General features: G+C 50.3%; 6 protein-coding genes across 6 annotated transcripts; 3 read left to right on the top strand and 3 right to left on the bottom strand.

Moving 5' to 3' along the window:
- Positions 1-63: 63 nt before the first annotated feature.
- On the bottom strand, positions 64-1,083 carry BO88DRAFT_454678 (PQ-loop repeat-containing protein; the record flags this gene model as incomplete). The annotated part of the gene is made up of 3 exons (XM_025710820.1): positions 64-634; positions 698-955; positions 1,016-1,083. 3 exons carry the CDS (start codon positions 1,081-1,083, stop codon positions 64-66), a joined length of 897 nt encoding a protein of 298 aa, XP_025562185.1.
- A 557-nt stretch (positions 1,084-1,640) lies between these two features.
- ish1 (double-strand break repair enhancer MSC1) lies at positions 1,641-4,345 on the top strand. Its single transcript, XM_025706980.1, has 6 exons — positions 1,641-1,956; positions 2,024-2,161; positions 2,232-2,282; positions 2,340-2,487; positions 2,545-3,336; positions 3,390-4,345. The coding sequence occupies exons 2-6, from the start codon at positions 2,077-2,079 to the stop codon at positions 3,895-3,897; spliced, it is 1,584 nt and encodes a 527-aa protein (XP_025562186.1). The 5' UTR covers positions 1,641-1,956; positions 2,024-2,076; the 3' UTR covers positions 3,898-4,345.
- BO88DRAFT_405796 (cytochrome b5-like heme/steroid binding domain-containing protein) lies at positions 4,134-5,309 on the bottom strand. Its single transcript, XM_025706981.1, has 4 exons — positions 5,209-5,309; positions 5,103-5,130; positions 4,757-4,994; positions 4,134-4,656 (listed from the first exon to the last, which is right to left on the bottom strand). Exons 1-4 carry the CDS (start codon positions 5,219-5,221, stop codon positions 4,426-4,428), a joined length of 510 nt encoding a protein of 169 aa, XP_025562187.1. The 5' UTR covers positions 5,222-5,309; the 3' UTR covers positions 4,134-4,425.
- Positions 5,310-6,593: 1,284 nt separating this feature from the next.
- Positions 6,594-8,390, top strand: BO88DRAFT_416145 (uncharacterized protein; the record flags this gene model as incomplete). The annotated part of the gene is made up of 2 exons (XM_025708234.1): positions 6,594-6,760; positions 6,827-8,390. 2 exons carry the CDS (start codon positions 6,594-6,596, stop codon positions 8,388-8,390), a joined length of 1,731 nt encoding a protein of 576 aa, XP_025562188.1.
- Positions 8,391-8,884: 494 nt separating this feature from the next.
- BO88DRAFT_454682 (translation machinery-associated protein 7) lies at positions 8,885-9,222 on the bottom strand (the record flags this gene model as incomplete). Its single annotated transcript, XM_025710821.1, has 3 exons — positions 8,885-8,979; positions 9,044-9,133; positions 9,201-9,222. 3 exons carry the CDS (start codon positions 9,220-9,222, stop codon positions 8,885-8,887), a joined length of 207 nt encoding a protein of 68 aa, XP_025562189.1.
- A 229-nt stretch (positions 9,223-9,451) lies between these two features.
- On the top strand, positions 9,452-12,486 carry BO88DRAFT_405799 (putative serine/threonine protein kinase (Prp4)). Its single transcript, XM_025706982.1, has 3 exons — positions 9,452-10,525; positions 10,571-10,791; positions 10,860-12,486. The coding sequence occupies exons 1-3, from the start codon at positions 9,807-9,809 to the stop codon at positions 12,332-12,334; spliced, it is 2,415 nt and encodes an 804-aa protein (XP_025562190.1). The 5' UTR covers positions 9,452-9,806; the 3' UTR covers positions 12,335-12,486.
- Positions 12,487-18,593: the final 6,107 nt, after the last annotated feature.

Below are 18,593 nucleotides of genomic sequence, written 5' to 3' on the forward strand. Positions count from 1 at the left end.
CAACCATTCATTCAACCAACCATATACCAGACTCTCCAAAAGCCAAACAAATGAAGATGTCCATCACTGATCCCTCAACAAAGGCGTCTCCTCGGACGGCAAGTCCTGATCATCCTCATGCGCCACCTCCTCTTCCCCATCCTCTCCCCTCACCACCTCAGTATCCTTATCATGTCCTTCATGACCATGTCCCCGATTCGGTCCTAGGAACTCAAAGAACACACCTAAGCACAGCAGCGTCCCCTGCAGACAAGCCGTCACAATCAATACGCCCCATGTACTCCATCCCTTCGGACCTAATCGCGCTGCTAGACTGCCTGCCCAGACGAGACTGCCGGGCGTTTGGATGCACATCATGGGGATGCTAAGCGATCCGACGCAGCGGAGTCGCAGGGTGGTGTAGATCTGAGGGAAGTATTGGATGGAGGCGAGGAGGGCGGAGAGGATGCCGCAGAAGTTGGACCATGCTTGGAGGGAAGAAGGGCGGGTGTAGCCGACGGCGAGGGTGGTGATGAGCATGACGGCGGCGTGGAGGATGCAGATGACGGCGACGGTTAGGGCGGTGCGGTAGGTTGGGCTGGATTTGGGGAGGTGGGAAGTGTTTCGGGGGAAGAAGAGGACGAAGAGAAATAGGCTGGGGTTGGTTTGTTGGCGATTAGTTTAGGGTGGGATGGTTTGGAGATGGCACCGGACTTACATGATGAAGAAGCAAAGGCATTGGGTTCCGACTTGGAGGATTCCGAGAATCCCTGCGAAACAGCCCATCCCGTTGACTTCCTTGCAGCAGGCCATGTCGTGAAGGCTTTGTTGTTGCGAGATTACGTTGGCTAGTGCCGAGGAACCAGATGTGGTTCCTAGGAGGACGAAGTACGGTGAGATACCGAAGGAGGTCTTCATGGTTAGGATGCGGACATGTTGGGGGGTGTAGGAGAGGAGGATTCCAAAGACGATGAGGCTGGATGCAGTTAGCTTGAGCTAGAGTTGACTTGGGTAATGGTTGGAAATCAATACATACATGGAGAGGATGAAGTTTTTGATATCAGGCGAGGCCAGATGCTCGCATCGCGGATTGGAGAGATCCATGTCGAGAAGCAGCTATGACTGCACACACAGAACCACGTATATACCCGATATATGGCTGTCACCAGCCAGAGATAACTGTTCCAGACAGATAGTATGAATCAAATCAATTAATTCAGCAAGCGGGACGTCGAGCACAGCTAGACCATTAGATATACCCCGAGCATAGGGGGCGGTTTGGAGGGAAAGGCGGAGGCGGCCCGAGACAGCGGCGGATTATTGGATCCTAAAACAACATTCTCATACCACCAGCACACACCCGCGTTGATTGGACCTGTGTGGCAGAGGAAGTGGATGAGGATGACTTGTCAGGTAGATATTAGTTGAGTAGGGTAGATAGTGCCAAAGTAGGAGGAGTGAGGAATGAGTTAGCAGATTAGTTCCCTTGACTAGCCATCACTAAGCAGTTGTTCTCCTTATCGCCCGTCTCCGCATTGCCCAAATAGGCAAGGCTGGGCCGATCGCCCTAAAGAGTTAGCGGCAGATCATGTGCCTTGCATTAAGAAACATCAATAGTATACTTGATGTATAGTTAGTTATTGTTTGTTCACAGAGTCAACCAAGTCACGAAAGTTTTCCCCCCGGTCGCAGGCGGTGGGACAAAGGACCGGACAGTGAATGGAGTCAGCCAGCAAGCCAGCAAAGCTTACTCAACTGCAGCTGGGGCACTAACTATGGGCCACTCTATCATCGATGACGCCAGAATTGGGGGAAGCTGGCCTGCTCTTCGTCATACGTCACTCGACGCTCATCCCGCGCCGCCTCCCTGATTCTTCTTTGTGACGAGAGATCGCCAGCTCTGCGACCAATAAATATCTTCATCCCGGGACGTTGTGGTCTTAATCTCTCTTGCTTAAGATCTCACTATTCACAATTGTAAGTTGCTCTCACTTATACTTTACTTGGTTCGTGGTAGAACGAGGGCTGACCTTGACTCTATAAGCAAACAACAACAACAACTATCAACGCTCGATATAAATTCTACCTCTCGCCAGGATGAAGCTTCATTTGGCTTCGTATCTGGTATTTGCGCTCGCAACCTTTGAGGCGGTTGGAGCTTCCAGCTGGTTTAGCAAGGCTGGTATGTCAACCTCTACACCATTGACTGCTTTGACTGCTCCCATGCCGAGACAACCGCTAACATCCATCAGTTTACAACAAATGGCATGAAACCGAGTTAGAAAGATGGCTTTCTGATCATGGTATGCTTTCCTTCCCGTATATATCTTTCTCTGTTGCATAGTTAACAATGTCTATAGACATCCCGTACCCATCGCCGGCCGATCGCAAGGATCTAGAGTCCCTTGTGAAGTCCAACTGGGAAGCTAAAGTCCAAAAGCCCTTGGCACATGTTACACAGCACTCTCATGATCACTGGCATGATGCTAAGGAATGGCTCTTTGACACGTAAGATCACGCGAGGCTGTCTTCCATGTAACTATAATGTACTAATAGTCTCCACAGATGGACCGACTCCCAGTTGAAGTCGTTCCTTGACCGTCATGGTATTCCTGCTCCCCAGCCTCGCAAGCGTGACACGCTTTTGAAAACTGCTCGCGAAAACTATGAGTCTATTGCCACGAAGCTTGGAGAGGCTGTCGCCTATCCTGGTAACTGGGTATATGAGCAATGGACTGAGTCTGATCTCAAGGAATGGCTTGATGAGCGTGGCTGGCCGGTTCCACAGCCCACCACACGCGACAGACTTATTGCATCGGTTCGCCGTAACGCTCGACTGGCCAGTCTGAATGCGAAGAGCATCGCTGCCTCTGCCTCCGCGTCCGCGGAAGCTGCGCAGGCTACTCTGAGCGATGCCCTGTTCAAGGCTTGGTCCGACTCCGATCTGAAGAAGTTCCTCGATGAGCACGGTGTCAAGGTACCCCAGGGATCTAGACGCAATGAACTCATGGCTCTGGCGAGGAAGCACCGCGCCTCTCTGGTTAGTCAGGCTTCGGAGGCCTCTGCCACCATCTCGTCCACCGCTACTCAGATCATTGGTGCCGCAACCTCCAAAGCTGGTAACGAATACGAAAAGGCCACAGATGTTGCTCAGGCCAAGTTCCAAGATAGCTTCGACACCGTCATTGAAGGATGGTCCGACTCGCGTTTGAAGGCTTTCCTCGATGCCCGCGGAGTCCCTGTGCCTCAGAGCGGCAAGCGTGACGAGCTCCTTGCTAAGGTGAGGCTCCACAGCCACAAGGCAGCCACTGGCTGGTCTGCTTGGACCTTTGATACCTGGGACACCGAGCACCTGAAGTAAGTCCCTCCAGATTCAACATCATTGTGGAAATATTCTAACATACATCTAGGAAGTACCTATCCTCTATGAACGCCAAGGCAGCCCACCGCGCCGACATCACTCGCGACGAGCTTGTCAAGCAAGCCCAGGACAACTACGCCAAGGCATCCAAGGCCGGCGGTGCAAACCTCGCATCGGCCACCTCCTACATGGCGCAGGCCACCGATGCAGCCAAGGGTTCCGCCTTCGACACCTGGACTCACTCCGACCTCAAGGCTTACCTTGACTCGTACGGCATCCCGGTCTACCAGGGCTCCGGAATCAACGAACTTCGCGCCGCTGCTCGCCGTAATGCCGAATACTTCCGCTACGGCACTTCGTCTCCTTCGGGAACTATCTTCGCTAAGATGCAAGAGGCCGGCCAGTGGCTTCTAGACCAGTTGAAGATTGGCGCGTCCAGTGGTCGTGCCCAGGGCCAGGAAGCCGCTGAGAAGGCCAAGGCCAAGGGCTCTGAGGCTGCTGAGAAAGCCAAGGCGCAGGGATCCCATGCTGCCTCGAGCATGCGGGTCGAACTGTGAACAGCCCAACCTGGCTTCTGATACTTTTCCTTCACTGTTATTCATGTTTTCCCGGGGCGTTGTTCGTGGGATACGACGTTATGACATCACATAATGACTGCGGGTCTTGAGAGGGGGTGGAGACGGTTTACGATACTCACTGGAACCTGTCTGGTGCAAAAGTTGGGGACGGAAGGAAAGGATGAATAGTGGAAGTGGAATTCTTCAAGTAATAAATTTTAGTAGTTACTGATATTTCGAACAATGCAACCAAGTGTACAATAATCCGATCGTATCAGTAATACCATCCTAATATCCCGAAACCCATTGAACTGAATTGAATGGATCCTCAATCAGCATGACTAAAATACCAACGCTTTTGAAAATAAGATATGAATCGCTTATACCGAACTCGATGATAATTCCCTTGGAACAATCTCCAAACGTACATCTATCTAGCCCTCTTGCTCATCCCAACCCACAATCCACCACACCACCATCCCAGCCCATCAAACCCACTCCACCATATAACATTCAAAGGGTAGCAAATCAAGCATTCTTAGCCTCCGGATCTCCCTCGGCCACCAACTTCCCAACAACCAAATACTTCTCGGAGAAGCGCTCCTCCCACGACTGCAGATTCTCCAACTGCTCGTTATCCAGATCCTTCAGATCATCCAACGGACCCTTCAGATCCTTGGTGAGCATTTCCTCGTCGAAGCTCTGGCAGGCCAAACCGCGGGAAGCGTCGCGACCGGCGAAGTTCTCGTAGGGACCGCCCTGCACGTTTCATAGATATTCATTAGTATCGTTACTTCCTTTCCTTCTATTTGAGGGGGATACTGGTTGTTTTTTTGGGGGGGGGGGGTGGTGTATGTACCGGTCCGTAAAAGTTCCTGCCGGGAGTCACGTCGAAGACACGACCACGGACAGCGAGGTAGACGGGAGCGTCATTCTCACCGTTGAAGGGGAGGAGAGTGGTTGGAGTGAAGGTGCGGAAGACGACGGGGGGAGGACCCTTGGGGAGGCTGACGGGGGCTTTGGGACGGAGTTGGAGGTAGACGAGGATGACGAAGAGGGAGAGCAGGATGAGGTTGATGGGGGTGGCGATTGTCATGCTGGATGTAAGTGATTATTTGTTAGTGAGGGTTCCTCGGGGAGAGTAGAGTAGAGTAGAGGAGAGGGTGATATGTTGGTGGTGGTGGTGAGGATAGTAAGCAACTGACACTTCGGCGGGCTGCGGGACAGCTTCGTCTGGAGGGATGGAGTTAGTTAGTTTGATTGATTGATTGTTATTGTTGGTTTAAGGAGTGGTGTAGAGTTGGGGTTTACCTGGGGTAGACATGGTGAGTTGAGTTGAGTGGAGATTGTGTATAGATGTGTGTCAACGTTAGGTGAGGGGGATAGAGAAAGTGATGGAATGAAGATGATGATGATGCTGGAGTTGGAGAGCCGCGGAACTTGCGATCATGACGAAGTTGTAAAGAAGAGCCAATCAGTGAAGGGGGATTGAGTGCGGAGAACAGGGCCGATTACGGTACTGATACGGTACGGCACGGGGTTATCGACACGTGATAGTATGTTTTGTTCATGCCTGATGAGTCAGGCAGTGAATAATTTATTTAGGTGTTTGTTTACTCCGTTACTAAGAGTACTTAGTTACTAGTTACTACTGTTGGTTGTGGATAATCTTTGCTCGGACGATTAACCCAAAGAATCTTAAGGCAGGGTAGATCAATTGATCGGACCATTCCTGGGACACTGGGAGACCGTTTGAGAGTCTGTGCAACGGAGATTGCTGTCTGGATCGCTATACTAAATAAAAAGTAATTATACTAATTTTGGGATGCTCCTCTAATTGCGATGGAGCGTTGGGCTGCTCTCGACCATGGGGGGCTGTTAAAATTAGAATTGAAGGACCATCCACAACTAACCGACTGACTCTGAAACAGGATCCTCCCGGCTGCATCCAAGTAGTGTAGTTACTAGTTAGTGCTGGTGTTGCTGCTGTCAGTTGCTTCTCCGTGCCTCCATTCATTTCTCATTCATTAATTTTCATCCCTTCTTTACTACTACGTGCTACTTACTTACTCTTTTCTCCGCTTCTCGTACGCAGGCAAACCGGTTTGCTTCCAAAGAGAGAACCACCTTGATTAGCTGTGTTTCTTTCTTTCTTTCTTTTTCTTTCCTTCTTTCTCCATTCTTTCCCCTCGCTTTTGCATCTGCGTGCGTTTTTAATTTATTTTTCTTTTCTTTCAAGCCAATTGCCTGGTCTTATCTGTAGTATAACACCAGCTTTAGCCCTTTAATTAATTGTTCACTCGCTCTTCTCCACTAGTTCTCCTCCTTCTTCGTCTTCTCTCTTTCTCTCTCCCTCCCCTCCCCTTCGTTCTGCTGTGCTCCAAATTCAGCTCAACTCTCTGACGTGCAGGCATGTCAGCTGCATGAAACCCACCTCTATTCGCCATAGCATAACTATATTGCTTTTTTCTTCGTCTATGTTAATCAGCGACCGTTTTGTGTCACTCCTTGCTTAGCCATTCCACCACGATCTAGAAATACTTTAAAAGGTATGCGTTGAGATACGGGTCACATTCCGGAATTTTGGACTTTCGTTCTAGCCTCGCGGGGTCTGATACTTATTTGTTGAATCAGTTTAACCACCGATCTTCCCTCAATTCCACCCAATTCTATCACCCAAGAGTCCAACCGGCAACATGTGGGGGAAGATGTCTTTCCATCGTTCGCGGAAGCCCGTGATCGGGAAGCCTACACTGATCGACAAGACCCTAGATGATAGTGTCTACCGGTCTCTGTCCCCCGCTCCGGGCAACCAGAGCAGTGACACACTGGCTCATCCCAAGTCTCGTCCCGCAATTGCCCGGTAAGTCGTTTCATCCTTCTCTCCTGACTGTAATCAAACGTAGCTGTGTTCTCTAATACGTTCTAGCAACCCTACGGACTCGCTCCTTCCTGCGCAACGCCCCGACACGGGTCGACGGGTCGCGTCCACCTCCCATGCCCACGACATCGCAACTGGTGACCAGTCTCACCAGCGTTCCGCTAGCCTATCGCATAATTATCTCCTAAACCCAGCTACCTTCACTCACGACCTATATCGACCCGAAAGTGCAAGCATCTCGCCCCCTGATTCGCCCATCTCCTTCGGTCGCCCACCGGCGAGTCGCGACAGCTCGCGTGTGTCACCCATAGAAGACGACTTCATACTCGATTCGAGCGCCGGATCCATGGAGAACAAGGAGAACACCAAATTCGCTAGCCATTTGCCCGTCTTGCGCAAGCGCGCCAACTCGCAGGCAGACCGGCTACAAACGCCCAAGTCCTCAAGAAGCCAGACATCCAGATGGGACGACTTGTCTGGGGAGCTGACGCCCAGCGACTTCAGCAGATCTGGCCAGACAACTCCTGGCAGCGTTTCGTTCCGCACCGAAATCTCGGCAAAGCCTACCTCATCCCATAGCTCGAATATCTTTGGCTGGAGCAAGGATCATCTGAATTCAAAAAGGAAACTATCGGAGCCACGCACCCGGCTGTCCAAAACCGAGAATACGCTCCCACCTGGCGTGCGCGAGCCCTGGAAGGGACCTAGTGGACGAGCTCCGATAATAGCGCCCATCCAGGAAAGGCCGAGGGCTAAATCACCATCACGTGTACATATGTCTCGGAGTAACGATCGGCTAAGGGAAGCGCACAACACGACACCCGATTATGCCGCTTGCGGGTTTGTTCCGACTGTGGTGACCACGATTACGGCTGGTGATTCCAAGCCAAAGGCGTCGGAGAGGGTTAAGCACACAACGAGCCGGGATAATCTCCGAACACGTACCCCGGAGGAACCGGCTCCGAGCATTGTCAGCAGTGCTGAGCCGCCCCGTGTTGATTTCCCCGCACCAGATGACTGGGAGTCATCGTTGGCTGATTTGAAGTTGACAACTGATGACGCGGCCGAACAACCTGCTAGCCGCTTCAGCGCTACTACATATGAACCTACAGAAACCGCCAGCTCCGTTGGAAGTGCACGCGGTAGCATAGACGCCGCATCTCAGTCCACTGACCACGTCCCATCAATCATGTCTCGCAAACGACCTGTACCTAGTAACGTTGCGCCAGCAAAAAAGCCCACCAGAAAGCCCACGCCGGCGCAGGCCGCTGAAGCCGAACCGCCGAAGGATCAGTTACAACTTACACCAGAAGAACAGATCCAGAACCGCATCCAGACGTTGGAGGCTCGCAAAGACACCCTGACGCGCCGGAGAGCGAACGTCGAAACAATCATCTATGAATTGACTCAAGTGATCCAGCCGAGCTCTGTTGCCTACGACATGGCAGCTAGGGACGAGGTGAAGCGGACGGTGGCCAGCCTTGAAACAGAACTTGCGGAGATCAAGCGGGAAGAGCACGAAATTGGTCTGAAGCTGTTCAGGGCTTGGAAAAAGCGCGACGATCTTGGGTTTGGTGGGGGTAGCTTGTGGGTCAAACGAGTGACTAGTTGAAGAGCATCGGCTGTGGCCATTGGATTTCTTTTTCTGGGTATCTTTCAGGATCCCCTTCCCTTCCCTTGTATCCTCTATCATTGTCGTTTTGTTTGTTTTCTTTTTCACCATCCTTTGGTCAGATTTTCCTGCTGCTGGATATTGGCCGGGGCGTGTCTTTGAGCGTTGCGAATACCCTTGGGCAGCATACAGCGGGTTTATGTTTACTTCTTCCTAACGATGCCAGTGGGCTATCTTCTTACTGTGCCGTGCGCAATGATACCCTTTCCGCTTGTTGGGGCTCCTAATCATGAAGCTGATCCTGGTGATTGACGGTATGGTATTTCTGGTGGATAGCCAAAGGTGCATTATTGTATGAAATGAAAAGGTGTCAAAGAAAAGTGGTTGCTCATGGTATTAGTGCTCAATGCATATGCAAATACTCCACACCGAGTTGTGGGTCGTAGCTCGTTGTATCTCGTGAGGACATATAGAACCTCAAGCCCACAGTCCGACTATTTCTTTCCAGACTTCTTGATACCCTGGTTACCAGTGTTCAGGGGGCCCTTGCCCTTGGCCTTCTCCATGAGTTCCTTCTTGGCCTTCTCCTCTGTAGATGCCCACTATGATTAGCAAAATGACTACCACCGATTTGCATGTAACGGGGAACATACCAGCTCTCTTCTTGGCCTGGAAGGCGAGGTCATCCTCGTCCAGCTCCTTCTTGTCCTTCTTGGCGGACTTGAGAGGCTTGACCTTGCCACCTGTGCAGAAAGCGGATCAGTATGAGGTTATGTAAGATGAGCGTCTAGATAGGTGGTAGCATCCTACCTTCTCTGCTTTGACCACCCATTGTGTCGTAGGATAAAAGTGTAGTGAGCGTGGAGGAAGAGGATGTGAAGTGGCGCTTGCTGCGAGTCTTGGAGGAGGGGAAGAATCGCGGCGTCGCAAAAAATCGGCTGCTTATCAGCGATTGTCCCGCGGGGGGCCACTAGTCTCCTTTCCGCTTAGCCGCAAAATCTTCGGCGGCCGCCCCTCACCGCCCGGGCATCTCCCCATCCCAACTTTGGCTGCTTTCGCACCTCATATCGCTGCCAAGTTTCCATCCATCCAGTCTTTCCATCCTTCACCCCATCCATCCTGGTTCTGTCGATCTACTTTTTGAAATACAAAAGGATCCGAGGGAACCTCAAACAAAATCACACATAATAACACTGTCTCATGCTTTCTTGAGACGGTAGTCAAGGGCAAGGGCCGTGGCATTCTCAGCCGGTTGGACTTTCTCAATACACTCCTCCCAAATAACGCTTCGTCGGAAACGTTCTTGCTAACCGGGACTTACTTCTTTTGTCTCTGAAGCTGCTCGAAGAGCCAGCCCATACCTTTTTTTAGTTCATCTTCAGGATCCCTGAGTGAGCCTGGTCGTATACCACCACCATGGCATCCCGCAGGTCGAGGTCTCCATCGACCCCTTCAGAGGGTGAGATCATCGAATCAGGTTCAGAGACGAAGGCAACTACGTCGAAACTTCCTCTTAATGGCAGCATCGTTGACCGTCCCACCAGAGCTAGTCCTGCATCCGTGACGCGGAGCAGATCGCCACGCCACCGGAGATCGAGGACCAGGACCAGGTCGACCTCGCGTACGCGGTCCCGTTCTCCCTACCGCGATTACAGAGGCTACAAGCGGCGCCGGGACGATGACTATGATGATTATGACCATGACGACCGGCGATACCGACACGAACCGCCTCGACGCGTCGGATCCCGATACGATGACAGCCGGTACTACGGACGAGGTCAACCCGACCGACGCGCACGGCCTTCCTATTATGACTACGACCGTGAAGAGCACTACGGCGATGGCCTTCGATATAGCGACGAATCTGATCGCCGCAGAGAGAAACGCGCGCGCACGCGGAGCCGGTCGCCGTACCGCGAAGTTCGCAAGCCTAAGCAGTATTCCGGAGATGAGTGGGAGTCTCCAAGAGATGAGAGTACTGCCTCTCGGAATCGCAGGAGGGGGGCTTCTATTGAACAGTCAGTGAGCGAGCGAGGGAACACTCCAGTCGTCGCTCAAGGTATTAAGCAAGATGCTGAAACTCAGAAACCTCAGGTGCAGCAAGCTTCTGCCACCTTACATGCCCATGTTGATAGGTAGGTCTTCCCAGTCGGTAGATGGTACTAAGCTAATGACATTAGTGTGAATGGGGCGTCCGAAACTCACGACGAACAACTCCCGGCCGAACCCCTTGACGAAGCAGCCCAGTTAGAGGCCCGTCGCAAACGACGTGAAGCAATCCGGGCTAAATACCGCGGCCAAGCTACCCCGATGCGTTTGCAGGCACTTCACATCGGTGAAGGCAGTAGTGATTCGTCCACTCCAGGTGCTGATACTGCCGCATCAGGCAGTGCTGTTTCTGGTAAGTTTCTGACCGCTAGATCGTGTTGAAGTGAGTGAATTTGTAGCTAACAGCATATTCATTTACAGAAGCAGCACCGTTGTCAGCACCTGAGACACCTGCTGATAGTCCAGGGGAGTTGTTCTCTGACTTCAAAGTAGGCAAAGATGCTGATTTAATAAACGGCGCACCGGTAAACGGTGTGGACAAAGATGGTCCGTCTGCAGCCGACTACGACCCTACCTTGGACATGAAAGCGGAGAGGGAGAGGCATGATAGTCGTGGTGCTAATGAGGAGTTGTCTGCGGCGTCTTATGACGAGACGCAAACCTCCCGACAGGACATCCTGCTCCCCGATGCTGTTCAACCCCCGCCTCAGCCCAAAGCGAAGGATCCTTATGACATGTTCGCAGAGGATGATGACGATGATATGTTCGCTGAAGACACGCAGGAGACTACGCAGCCAACGCATGCATCGGCTAAGTCGGCAGTCCCGCAGCCCAAAGAGCTCGACATCAGTATGATGGACAACTGGGACGACCCGGAAGGATATTACAATGTCCGGCTGGGTGAGTTGATTAACGGGCGATACCATGTGCAGCAGAATCTAGGCAAAGGCATGTTCTCGTCGGTCGTACGCGCCACGGACTCCAAGACTGGTGGCTTGGTTGCCATCAAGATCATCCGCCAAAATGACACGATGAAGAAGGCGGGCATGAAGGAAATCGGCATCCTGGAGCAGCTCCACGAGGCCGATCCGGAGGACAAGAAGCATGTTATCAAGTTTGAGCGGTACTTTGACCACAAGGGACATCTGTGTATGGTGTTTGAGAACCTGAGCATGAACCTGCGGGAGGTCTTGAAGAAATTCGGCCGCGACGTTGGTTTGAACCTGCGAGCCATCCGGGCGTATGCCCAGCAGATATTCCTGGGACTCAGCTTGATGCGGAAGTGCAACATTCTCCATGCGGACCTCAAGCCCGACAACCTTTTGGTCAACGAGCAACGCAACATCCTCAAAGTGTGCGACCTGGGGTCGGCATCCCCGGCGACGAAGAACGAGATCACACCGTATCTCGTGAGTCGATTCTATCGGGCGCCCGAGATTATTTTGGGAATCCCGTACGACCACGCCATTGATGTGTGGTCGATCGGCTGCACGTTGTTCGAGCTGTACACGGGCAAGATTCTGTTTACGGGGCGCAACAACAACCAGATGCTACGATCCATCATGGAATGCCGTGGCAAATATCCGCCGAAGCTGCTGCGGCGAGGGTCGCTGACGCCGATGCACTTCGATGACATGCTTAACTTCTTGAGCATGGAAGAGGATAAGATCACCGGGCGACCAGTCACGCGGGTGCTGGACTTCAAGAAGCCGACGCGGGACTTGAAGACCCGACTAATGGGAGGCAAGGAGACACGAGGCATGACAGACAGTGAGGCAAAAGAGCTGGCCCAATTTGTGGATCTACTGGACCGATGCTTGAACCTCAATCCGGAGAAGCGGTGCACGCCGACAGAGGCGTTGAAACATCCGTTTCTGTCTCGGCCCAAGGCGTAATCACTTGCTGCCAGTGTAGCTGATCCTTTTCTCTTTCTTATCTGGAGTATACTTTTTTGAAATGATTGCGGGCCCATCCGTTGTACATATTATGTCATAGTAGTACTTTTTTTCACCTCTCAATTGAGAATATATCCACCGAAGATCTGTTGCCACTGATGATACCAGAGTCCCAAAATATGGAAAGAGTATGACAAGATGACTCGCCAGTAAACAAAAAGAACGAAGATCGCATCCGATCATCCATACTATCCATACTGAGTAATGCGGATGAATGGGGATGTTGGATCCGGGGCACGCACGTCCAGTGGCAAAACCCAGCTGGAGTCGGACTGATAGACTACGCCCCATGGATCCATCCATGATCCGTGATCCCGGCGGGAGGCAAACCCGGACGGACGCGTGCCACTCCAGAAGCCTAGTAAGTAAGTGAGGAAGTTCTAACCGCGGGTCTCAGCACTTTCTAGAACGTCTTCAAATTGATGGATGAATCATTCGATGATGGCGATGATGATGAATGAGGCTCAGCTTGTGCCGCGTGCTCCACACAAGTCCAGGCAGCCACCCTACTTACTTACCCACTGGCTTCAGCTGAGGGTTAACGGTTTGATTGATCGATTGACTAACAGACGGGATGAGATCCCGGTCCACTTATGCACTTCAGTTACTTTGTGCTTTACTAGACATGGTAAATCCGATGGGATGGGTGGTGTTGCCCCCCGCGCCTCTCAGCTACTGTACAGTATACCGTGGATAAGTTATTGTCAAGGGGGTGGAAAGTACTGCCGTATACTGTAGGATATAATGATGATGATTAATATTTGTTAATCAATTACTTTGTAAGCGGGAAATATGGGAAGTAATGGAATAGCTCCGTAGATTGATACTCTATACGGTATTACTTTTGCTTTTGCTGTTATGAGACTAAGTATAATGGCGGTAGGGGAAACTCGGAGAATTAATGAGGTCATTTATTGGTTTCAGTTGTTCATCATCCATCGGTAGATCTACGGGGTGATGGATGTGATGTGATGTGTGAATATCATTATATACCGAACGAAGTTCTATCTTAAATGGATGATGATGTATCTGGTTGGTCTTTGGATGGGTCAGAAGTATATCATCATTACTACTTACTTAGTATTTTCGTATGGAGGGTTTTGTAGATAGACATAGGGTTTACTGGGAGGGAAATATATTGTTGTGTTGTGTTATGTTGTGTTTATTCGGGATACCTACTTATTTATTAACCATCTACATATAAGATGGTAGATAGATAGATGGATGGATAATGTTTGCTTTTATTCAAGCTTATAGTATAGAAGACTATATGTGATAAACTATGACTACAGAGTGCTACCTACCTATTGTATAGCAATGGAAAACAAGGCAAATATGCATATCTGCACATCCGCATCACAGTACATACGTACATACATACGTACATAAAACACATGTTCTATGTACCCTTAAGTGCCAACCAGAATAAAAGAGTAAACTACTCATCACACAGCAAGCATAGTGATGGAGTCACTCCATATTCTAATGTACCAGGCACAGCATGCAAGCAGGATAAAAAAACTAAGTTTACTTGCTTGCTTACCTGCTTACATAGCCACTTTTTTCATGCCATGCCATGCCATGCCTGTACATGAACTTCATCATCACAGCCTACTGTGTATCCACATAGTTAGTTACCTGTTAAGCGCTGCGATGCTTCCATAAGAAGTAAGTTTCGAAAGTCCGAATAAATCGTGGTTTTTTCAAACCGCTGATCTTAATTTCAGGGCTCAACTTACCTACCTACCTAGACTACGTACGGAGTACGTAGTTAATAAAAGCAATTATAATTTAGGGATTTACTCCGTAATTATGGAGTTGTCTTTAATACATGTCTCAAAAGACAGCAGGGGTCTGTCTACCCTGTCTTTGAGCGGGTAAGTAAGGCGAAGGGAAGTAGTCACTTTGGGAATTCTCCGTGGGAAGGCTGGCAGTTTGGTGTGTGATTAGTATTACAATTAGAACTACTATGAGCCAAGTGTACTCCGTAGATAGTTTCTTTCTTTCTTTATTATCCGGTATGTGTCTACTACACAATGTCTTTGGTTGATATATGGGAAAATGGGGCTGTGGATCGGAACTGCTTTATATAGACGAAGGTGCATGACCCTGCAAGCCTTGCAATCACAGTAGAATAGTACTATGATACTGACCAAAGAATGAAGCAACAACAACGCCCCGGGCAAACCGCAAACCGGGCTATTTCTTTTTATTGCTCATGGTCTGTGCAGGACCTACCAGATCAAGAATAGTTCAAAATGGATGAACGAAAGCATGGACAACTGAGCCAATTATCATTGGAGACTGCTGCCCGAGAGTTCCCCACCGCCAAGGCTTCGGACAGCAAACGTGGCAGCAAAGCAGCCAATCATCAAGCGCCGTGGCTGTCATTCGGGAATTCTCGAAGCGGACGAACTGGGCTGTCATTGGCCCCGGCGTCATTGCCTCACTTTATTGAGTTCGGTTGCAACTTTGACCTACTTACTAGGAAGTTTAGTTTAGCATGGATTGGCATTAACACATCCCATCTTGCTTGCTTGCCTGCCTGCTTGCTGGTCAGTACAGTCAGTAGTATAGTTCGGAGGGGGTCGGGTTGATTCAGAAGGCGTCTGCTTGCTGAACTTTACACTTTAGTTCTGGCAATAGTTCGCTCATGTGTTGGATGAATGTCCTCGCTGCTAGCCAACGGGTTGACGATGCTTCAAAAAGACGGTGAGATCTAAACCAGATGTTCTTCTTTTTGGGTGGAAAGAAAGAAGTTGGTGGCCGGAGAAAAAGCAGAATCTGGCAACTGTCGCACCGTTGTCTGGCAAGGCGATGAGTTAGTAACTAGACTACTGAACAGTAGACTAGACCACTACTCTGTACTGACTATGAAGTCAAGTCAGTCAGGCTGCCCGTCATTCACAACACGCAGCGGGAAGTTGGATGGTGCCCCATCCAGCCATCTCCGTTTGGCTCGACCGTTTCGTATAGAACATCCAATTCGTTTCGTCCTGCAATCCTCCCCTTCGTTGCCCCCCCGCCCTCGTTTAGTCATACTGTTGTACCCGCTGGTGGTCCATAAGCCTAGAACTCCATGGTCAGATTAACAATCGTTGACCTCTTTTGCTCAAAACTTTGTCCCAGCATCACTCATCTCCCAGTTAACCAACTGTAGGAGAGGAGAGATGTTGCTGGTGGAGTCATGAGCTGGCAGTACAGAGAACAGCCTATACAGCCAACCTTTTACTCCGTAAAGTCTACTGGCTTTTACCGTCCGAACGCCCTGTGAGATTGCAAGAACCACCGTTGATCGGGGGGAAGGTGTTTTCAACGTTTCACCACACTGACGATCCAGCGCGTATATCGTTGTGAAGCAAGTTACGGAGTAAATCGATAGTAGTAGATAGATAGCTAACCGTCAGAGATGGAGATGGATCGTGCCCTGTCAACCAAAATCATAATCATAATAATAATAATAATAATAACCGCCCTGGGAAGTTTCAACTAATCTTCCATCTTCCCGCCCTGCATCTCTTGAGTCTGAGAGTTTAGAACTTCAGACACGGACAGTAGAGTAAATGTGGGGCAAAGGAACCTCCTCCCCCCTTCCCCATCCGGGTCCCTTTCAGCCAGTCATCCATCTTGCCAGCCTCATTCCTACCACACAGCCGCCCAGGCAATGGCAACGACGGGGCATCCGGGCGCTGATACAATCAACCAACGGACCCAGTGGAATATAGGCGGGCGCGTGTGTATGTGTGTGGCCATGAGCTCATTTGTGCGTTCCCCCCCTCCCTTCCACCACCACCACCACCATCATCACCTTCCTCCCCAAAAGAGGCTGGACCTAATAATGCCGCCCACCTCTCCATGGTAGGCAATCCTTCCAGCACAGGCTTCCATCCCAGTTCATCTGACTGAACTCCATTCGTTAAACCAATCACACCCACGGGGAGGCGGATTTATCTTCCCTGGGCGTTACCGCATTCAGCCAATGACGAGGGAATGTGCTCGGGCCAGCCTGGAACAGCATTGGCATTGAAAAAGTGTGAGTGGAGCCAATCTGCACCCGAATGACCTGTCACAACTCGCCCTCCTACACTCACACCGCCTCCTGGAACAAACATTACCTAGCATTGTGTGCTGGAGGCAGCAAATCATCGCCCTTCACTTGCGGTCTGTTCTGCGTTGCCTTCTCAGGTTTCCATTCCAACTTTCTCTGATCGTCGATCTTTGGGGATAGACCTTTCCTTTTCCTTTTCTTTTTCTTTTTTTGCTTTTTGCCTGGTCGCGACCGGACACTAAACCCGTACAGCCACGACGGCGGCGGCATTGGCCGTCTGCTCATCGGGTCTGCGCGGAGCTCTTCCCATTCATTGAGTCTCACTCCATTTGAGATTTATTTATTTCTTATTATTATCATGATGTAGACTGTACTGTAGGGATAGATGGGTAGGTGGATAGATTTCAGGCCACTACTACTATACTACACCCTGTGTATACTGTAGGATCAGGTCCAGGCATCCAAGCTTAGAGCCTTGTGACCCTCCTAACTAACTAAACTGAAAGGGGGTGTGCGGTGCTGCCAGAGTTTCGGTTTCCCTCCACGCACCCGTGCCCATTTGGCCCTCCTCTCCCTTTCCACCTCCCCCCTCCATAGCACAACAGATCCACCCGACTAGTAAGGGGAGCTGTCTCTTTTTTCGCCTTGCCAGATCGTGGACAATCCCCCCCTTAGCCAGATAGTCTGTCAACTCAGTCAGTCTGTGTGGAGAGACTCCAGCAATCGCGTGGTGTCTAATCTACTACTTTGGTATGGCAAGAAACAAAGCTGGTTAGTCAGGACCCAGTGGATACTAATGATGTCGATTCATGGATCCTCCCAGGCCTCCATCCTCTCCTCAGCTTACGCCGCAGGTGCGTGTTAGTTATTCTTGGTTTCGTTTCTCGCCGCCTGGATCTCGCGGTCGCGGCCTTGTCGGTCAGTGTCTCTAGTGGGGGAGAGGTGAAAGGCAGTTTGGTTTGGTTCCGTCTTTGCTCATCCACACTGGCACACACACACTCACATACACCTTTCCTATTTGTAGCTGGACCCTAAACTAGTCTAAGCATCATACATGTTAGCTTGGGTTGGTTGGGTGGAGTTGGCCAACTCCACCCAGCTGGACATGCCCCATCCCGACCAATCCGGTGGCGAGGTTTGGGTTTCTGGTCTGCAGGCTCAAGATGTAACGGGGGAGTTACATAGTGAGTTTTAGGGGGCATGAATGGATGGTGGATGGTGGATGGTGTAGGAGAGAAGGGGGGGTCGGTCGGTCGGTCGGTCACCTGGGTGTAGTAACCTCTGAATGGTCGGCCAGCTTTTTCGAGATGATGATTCGTGGGCTTGCAGCCTCTGAGGTAAGAGACTTTCAGTTCTTGCTTATGGAGATGAGAATGGAGTGAGTGAGTGGCTCTGGCCACGAGTGGTCCCAGGCTTAGTGGCAGTTGGGGAGGAAGGATTATTATTCGTGTTATGGGTGGGTGATGATGCTGCTGCTGATGATGATGATTAGGTGTTACTATTATGAGATTTATTAGGGAGGATAATTATTATTTTATTTTATCGCGTTTTAATTATTAGGTGTTATTATTTTTTGGTGATTTTCTGTTAAGGGAATAATAATAATATTATTATTTTACTTTCGACTTATTTTAATTTCTTCTGGTGGTGGTGGTGGTGTTGTTTTTTTTTTGCTGGGTCCCTGGGGGATTTTCTGGGTCCCTATTTTTCGCCATTTCCTGCTGAGGATGGATGGATCTGGCTGGCTCCCTCATTCTGACTCTCTGGACTGAGAGTCTCTCTCTCTCTTATCGCCGCCCCGTCCATCATCGCCATATTAATCTTATTTTTACTTATTTTTACCTGGCCTTCCGCGCTCCGTCTTGATCCCTATACTTACTTACTTCCACCTCTCTTCTTCCTCTCCTGTCTCTTCCTATTCCGTCCTCGTCCTCTCTGGCGTGTTTAATTGTTTTTCCTCTTTCCGACAAGTCCCCGTCAAGTCATTGATCTTCGTCTTGCATTTGTTGCTTTTCTTCTTTCTTCGGCTTCTCTTCCTCTTCTTCGTGGTGATATAGTTTCTGGGACTTGTTTTGCATATATATCATTTGCCCCCCCTTATCCTTCACTGCACGTCCCCCTTTTATACCTTCCACCCCCCTTCCCTTCCCT

The sequence above is a fragment of the Aspergillus vadensis genome (assembly GCF_003184925.1).
Source record: "Aspergillus vadensis CBS 113365 unplaced genomic scaffold BO88scaffold_14, whole genome shotgun sequence".
In the NCBI taxonomy this organism is placed as follows: domain Eukaryota; kingdom Fungi; phylum Ascomycota; class Eurotiomycetes; order Eurotiales; family Aspergillaceae; genus Aspergillus; species Aspergillus vadensis.

Coding starts and splice junctions, on each gene's coding strand:
- BO88DRAFT_405799 (XM_025706982.1), top strand. CDS start 9,807: ATGGCATCCCGCAGGTCGAGGTCTCCATCGACCCCTTCAGAGGGTGAG. Junction 10,526..10,570: donor TTACATGCCCATGTTGATAG/GTAGGTCTTCCC, acceptor TAATGACATTAG/TGTGAATGGGGCGTCCGAAA. Junction 10,792..10,859: donor ATCAGGCAGTGCTGTTTCTG/GTAAGTTTCTGA, acceptor ATTCATTTACAG/AAGCAGCACCGTTGTCAGCA.
- ish1 (XM_025706980.1), top strand. CDS start 2,077: ATGAAGCTTCATTTGGCTTCGTATCTGGTATTTGCGCTCGCAACCTTT. Junction 2,162..2,231: donor CAGCTGGTTTAGCAAGGCTG/GTATGTCAACCT, acceptor AACATCCATCAG/TTTACAACAAATGGCATGAA. Junction 2,283..2,339: donor AAGATGGCTTTCTGATCATG/GTATGCTTTCCT, acceptor CAATGTCTATAG/ACATCCCGTACCCATCGCCG.
- BO88DRAFT_405796 (XM_025706981.1), bottom strand. Junction 4,995..5,102: donor GTCCCGCAGCCCGCCGAAGT/GTCAGTTGCTTA, acceptor ACTTACATCCAG/CATGACAATCGCCACCCCCA. Junction 4,657..4,756: donor GCAGGAACTTTTACGGACCG/GTACATACACCA, acceptor TGAAACGTGCAG/GGCGGTCCCTACGAGAACTT.